Source organism: Rosa rugosa, chromosome 1, assembly GCF_958449725.1.
Source record: "Rosa rugosa chromosome 1, drRosRugo1.1, whole genome shotgun sequence".
NCBI lineage: Eukaryota > Viridiplantae > Streptophyta > Magnoliopsida > Rosales > Rosaceae > Rosa > Rosa rugosa.
In genome coordinates, this window is record NC_084820.1 from 63,602,842 (window position 1) to 63,608,841 (window position 6,000).

Below are 6,000 nucleotides of genomic sequence, written 5' to 3' on the forward strand. Positions count from 1 at the left end.
TAAAAATGCCATAAAAATATGAAAAGTTAGTTCGAAAGCTCCACATCAGCCACTCTTCACCACAAAGTCGATAGCTAATTAAGCAGAAATTACTGTCAACTGTGATCTTTGTATGCGGAGCTACACTGACCTAGCAATCCGCCGGTGACCTAACTCCGCAGAAACCTCATTGTTCCATTTATTTACCTCCATTGCCATCCAGGGCCAGCTTAGGCTAATAGGCAGTAAAAAAGCTGACCATATCAAAACCCATCTCGCCACGTGGCGAACACTCAGAAAACCTAGGGTAAGCGGTGAATAAATAACCAGGTGCCCTACCTTAGGGAGTAACTCATGTGTTTTACGCACATGTAGCCACTTCGAGTTCTTACTGCTACTTCATATCTCTCCCTCGTGCCCTCGCTCCCTCTTGGTTTCTGGCAAAATAATTGCCCTCTCCGATCAAATCATTTACCATTTCACCAACTCGATAATGGATTCTATGTTTCTTGATCTTGGCTGATTTTACTTTCAAGTAAATTGGCGGGAATTCGGTAGGTGGTAAGTGTAATTCTCACTGCTATCAGATCTTTATTCGAATTTATGGGTATATATAAAACTGGATTTTCCTCTCTCTGAATTTTGTTTTAAATAGTCGATTAAAAACCTAAAGGGTCTCTTGTTAGGGTTTAGTAATTAGTATGTTTATTTAACATTTTAATGAGTCATTTGGATAAAGACCAAAAGTTAGTAGCCAAGCCGGCCAGAAGCTGTATGCCTCGCTGACTCTTGATTTAGTTTGGAGCTTATGACCACTTAATGTATGTGTAAATGGGATTTTGCTGATTGATCTGAAATGCTGATATTGCTCTTCTTTTTCCTTGTTGTTCTAAATTGGTGATGTTGGATCAGAAAGTTTGTGGTGGTTGGAGGAAGATTAACACGATAAAGCCGAAGAATTCCCGCCATGAACTATCAGTCAGTTTTGTTTATTTTCTTTATCAACTATCAGCCAGTTTTGTTAATTTTCTTTATCATCTATCAGTCAGAAGTTAGCTTATCAGTTGATTAGGAGCATTAAAATTTAATAAGTACTAATTAATTAGTACCTAGTGACTAGGTTAGAGGAGGACTAGAAAAGAAATTAAATATTGAGTATGAGGCCATGTGAATTATGTTGGCGGGCGAGTGCGCTTGTTTACTGCAGAGCAGATATGGCTCGCCTTTGCTTAAACTGTGATGGATCTGTACACTCAGCCAATGCGTTAGCGCGAAGGCACTCACGTTGGTTTCTATGTGACAAGTGCAATGATCAGCCTGCAACAGTTCGATGCCTGGATGAGAACATGTCCTTGTGCCAAAGTTGTGAGTGGAATCACAATAATGGGGTTACAGGAATGGGGCACCGTAACCAAGCAATAAGTTGCTATACGGGCTGTCCGTCTTTGTCTGAGATTTCGAGAATTTGGTCTGCGGTCCTTGAAGGGGGTTCAGCTTCTGGTGGTTTTGGTGGCAGTGCTTGGGAGTCACTTGGGGGTTCGGTGATGCCAAAGAATGAGAATAATTGCATTAGTAACTGTTTGGAGCGTAGAGATAGTGAGGCATCTTCGTTTGGGGTAGTGAGTGCTGGCAAGTTGAATGAAGTACTAGCAGAGTCTAATTGTACTCCCAAGTTTGAGCCGTGGATGGCCCCATCTACTATGATTCCATCAAATCCGAACTGCATCCAGCCACAATGCAAAGATCAAGCACCATTCTTGCCTCAGGAGTCGAGCCAGATGCCAAAGGTAAAATTTCATACTAGCTAGTATGCTTTTGCTTCATTAGCTAGGCCTGATTGATGCATGCATTGTTGTTCCTTAATATGCTAGCTACAGGGTTCTTCAAATTTTAAAGATCTAGGAATTCAGGATGGCAATGATCTATGTGAAGGTCTCAACATGGATGATGTTCCACTAGACGTTGAAAATGACGATGAGCTATTTAGCTGCTCACAAGGTCCATCCAGATACTCCTTTGAGGATGGAGAGTTGGACTGTCTATTAATGGACCAGAAAAACTTATCAGTCACCGAGTCTAATGGTCCTCACAGTGACAATGCTATACAACAGGTCCTCTCGATCATACCTTCGTCTTCTTTCAGATTCTCGATCTCATCAAATTAATTATCATCTTTTTTTACATGACCCTTGTGTGATTGTTTACAGGCATCACCATCAAGACAACAAGACTGTACCGTGGGATTTCACTCATCCTGTGTGTCAGATAGTGTGATGCCCCCAGTGATGAATGCTGGTAGCACTGTAAACTGCAGCCTGCTCATGAATCCTAGTTGCAGCAGAAACATCAATCTGGAGGGATTAATTAATCCTACTGGTCAAGTTCATTCAAGCATATCACTATCACTATCCAGCATCACAAGAGATACAACTCATCCAGATTATCAAGATTGCGGACTGTCACCCGTCTTTCTATCAGCAGAACCTTGGGACTCTACTTTGGAGACCAGCAGTCCACGCGCAAGGGACAAAGCTAAGATGAGATATGAGGAAAAAAAGAAAACTCGCACGTATGTCTCTAAACTAACACCCTAAATTTACAATGTTGCATCTTCTGGTTGTTAATATTTGGTGCAGATATTGTGCTTATGGCCAAAATGATATCATTCTAGGGTTGAAGGGATGAACTATTTAGGTTTAGGGGGGTTATAATATGTTCGGTACAAAAAAGTAGCTAGACTTCAAATTTCCTTGCTTCATCTTATATATATATATATACACACACACTTACTTTTACTTGTAAGAGAAACTTTTGTGTTCTTGGTGTGTAGGTTTGGTAAACAAATAAGGTATGCCTCTAGAAAGGCTAGAGCTGATACCAGAAAACGAGTCAAGGGAAGATTCGTAAAATCCGGTGAAGAATATGATTACGATCCTCTTGTGAGAAGGAGCTTCTGATTATCTAAATAAGTCAAACTAAATCTCTATCGATCTCCCTTCCTTTAGCTGCAAGACAAGGCCTGATTGTTTGGATAAAGGTAGAGTCCACCAGGTGGAAGAATCATGTTTTCTGTAGTACTGGGATGACTGCCAAGTTGCATGATCATGCATACGGAAATAAAAGCTGTTCAATGCTTTTTCATGCATACAAAGTATGCATACAGAAAAAGCCTCGAATCAGTAAATGCCATAAAAGCGCGAAGTATATATATATGCCATACAGTTACTCTTCGATCAATTTGTTTACGAGGGAAAACAAAAAAACAGAGAGACCTTTCTTCAAATTTTAGGCCAAATTGCCTGTTTGGTCCCCGGCCGGCATTTGGGCTAGTCCTTAATGTTGTCCCTACAATGTCAATTTTTCAATAACATCGTGCAATCTCTTAACGTACGTTGCCAATACTAGCACAATTGCTACGTAGAACTTCCTATAATTTATTTACAAATACTCAAATGTTGTTCCTACGTAAGTGGTCAAGAGAATTCAAGCTTATGTACCTTTTCCTTTCGACTGCTTTACACCCACATCAATCTATTGCATACACTGACTGATCTTCAAGTTATCTCACATGAGTTCCAGTTGGATGGTGGATGTGATGGCCTTGTTCCTCTCAGCAGAAGCTTCAAAACAATATATGATCAGTTAAGCATGATCATAGTTAGTTAGTACATGTATTGTACGCTTATAAAACTTTAGTACGTGTCTAATGGAAAAAAAATTTGGTACGGCCTATTGTAATTGTAGGCTTGGTTTTTTTTCGCATATTATTGAGTTCGACATTTTTATACACATTTTATGCACGTATCTATTTTATACAAAGTAAAAATACTTAAAAGTTGAAAAAAATAATAATAATAATCACAGTTAGTTAAAACACATATTATACGTGTATAAGATTTTAGTATGTGTATATTTAAAAAAAAAAACTTTAGTACGGCGTATTATAATTCAAGTGCTTGATTCCATTATACTTGATTGTCATATCATTTTCTTCATGTTTTGTCACAGTTCATAATTGATATAAAGTAAAAACAAGTGTTGAGAGTAGATTAATTATTAGTTGTTTTCTTACAAAAATAGTGCTTCATATATTTGTATTTTTGAACCATTTTTTTACTACTTGCCGAATTATATGCGTATAATTTAAACTTATAAATTTGCCGTATCGTGCTTTATGGTAGGATTTATCACCACTAATTTGAACTGTCCTTTTTTTTTTTTTTTTCGATCGATGATGATGATGATGAATTTGAACCGACCTTGGTAATCTTCTCTGGCTATAATTTTGTTGCAATTTTAATTTGATCGCCATTTTTTATTTCTTTCTTTTGGGTGGCCTCTTGATCACTATGCTTACACTTATCACTATGATACAATAGAAATTTAGAATATATGTTTAACAGGTGTATGGAGATTGTACAGAAATATAGTTAATCTCCTGTCTACAAATATATTTGTCTGGGTTCACCTCCCTTCTAGTCCCTTGAAACTGTTACAAAAATGACATTTGGACTTCCCCTTCAATCCTCCATCTTCACAGGTTCTCTATAAAATTACGGACAGTACACAATCTCATGATAGAAAATCACACAAATTATTGAAAGAAACATAAAGAAGAAGAAGATGTGTATATCAAAATCAAAGTAAAGGCATTTTATGTGTTATTAACGACTTTCGTTTGGCATTGGAATTGATAAGCAACAGCTGGTTTCTCTCTACCCAAGTCAGAATCGTTGGAAGCCTCACCTCGACCGAAATCCCGATCACATATCTCTGTGTAAGATTCTGACATGTCTTGCAGAGCAAGCATCTAACATGCCGGAGAGCCAAACAATTAGCCCCGTGAACAGATTGGTCGCATTTCCTACACAAATATGCATCATCTGCTAGGCAATATAATGAAGCTCTTGAACTGCAAAGCTCGCAGCAAACAAACCCTTTTGAGGCTTTAACTGAAATGACCTCTTCTTCTACACCTCTGCACATTTTAGAAGCTCAATATGATCAAATATGGAAGGGCCAAGAAGTTGGAACAGAAAACCAGTTATTTATAAGCAATGCTTTGGCTTTGGGATGTCAACACTCGCATATATGCAGTTCATGAAGATGAATTCTGTCCTAGAATTTCAAAAGTCGACATCTATGCCACTACATGACAAAAATGTCATTGTATTTATCTTCTTAGATGTTCACTTGTTTTTTTTTTTCTCCCAAAATATCAACGCTTAAAAAAGTTTAAACTTGTGATGCAGAAAAGCTTGGACTAAAAGTCTTCAAAGGGGAACCATAAGATAGCTAATTGTAAAATAGGGCCGGGGCTGCAAAATAATTAAGCTGAGAACCACTAGTTTTGACAAATAGAAACCACTAAACATGATTTAACTAATGAGGTTTATGGGAGATGCTTGGTTAGAGGGTTATGAGCCATGATTTTGTTGTTGAGTCACTTGAGTGGTTACCCAGTCAATTCCGTAACTTAAAGAAGCAAAGCTTATTGTATGGCCTAGAATTAAAGCCATTGCATTGAGGACCTACCAATATTGTGATAGAGTTGTACGCATTTAGAACAACTTGATAATGATACCCATTCGTTTTTGAATTTGGACCCGTAGTTCATGGACATAATGTGTTTGCCTACCACGTGTTATTTTGGCGTTGACACTTGATCCACTTGAATGGTTCAAACTAAAGGCGAAGGCTCTTCTTATATAAGAAGCCATGTTTCCATAAAATATTCCAATGTGAAGAATTTGTGATCATTGTGAATAATATAAAGCAATGCATGAAAGGGAAAGTATCTGAATTATTGTTCGCAAAACAATTTGGTTTCTTAAATTCATAAACTATCAAAATTGTATTTCAACTTTTTTGAATAAGGAATTGTATTTCAACTTTAGAAAGAGGAAAAGACAAATTTAAAGATGTTGTGATCGCCACCACTAAAAGAGCTTTTGATTTTTGATTATTAGGTCAGTAGCAAAGTGTCATACAAAAATATTGTTTTGATGGTTATAGTAAACT

General features: G+C 37.5%; 1 protein-coding gene across 4 annotated transcripts; it reads left to right on the forward strand.

Annotated features, from left to right (window-relative positions):
* The first annotated feature begins 318 nt into the window (after positions 1-318).
* Positions 319-3,477, forward strand: LOC133726060 (putative zinc finger protein CONSTANS-LIKE 11). Of its 4 annotated transcripts, none has more exons than XM_062153523.1 (5): positions 319-540; positions 892-1,766; positions 1,851-2,090; positions 2,187-2,548; positions 2,810-3,477. In XM_062153523.1, exons 2-5 carry the CDS (start codon positions 1,137-1,139, stop codon positions 2,934-2,936), a joined length of 1,359 nt encoding a protein of 452 aa, XP_062009507.1. In that variant the 5' UTR covers positions 319-540; positions 892-1,136; the 3' UTR covers positions 2,937-3,477. The 4 variants fall into 4 exon arrangements, with proteins under 4 accessions (XP_062009507.1, XP_062009509.1, XP_062009510.1 ...); XM_062153525.1 differs by having other exon boundaries at positions 1,857-2,090; XM_062153526.1 differs by having other exon boundaries at positions 1,890-2,090.
* The last annotated feature ends 2,523 nt before the right edge of the window (positions 3,478-6,000 follow it).

Coding starts and splice junctions, on each gene's coding strand:
- LOC133726060 (XM_062153523.1), top strand. CDS start 1,137: ATGAGGCCATGTGAATTATGTTGGCGGGCGAGTGCGCTTGTTTACTGC. Junction 1,767..1,850: donor AGTCGAGCCAGATGCCAAAG/GTAAAATTTCAT, acceptor TTAATATGCTAG/CTACAGGGTTCTTCAAATTT. Junction 2,091..2,186: donor GTGACAATGCTATACAACAG/GTCCTCTCGATC, acceptor GATTGTTTACAG/GCATCACCATCAAGACAACA.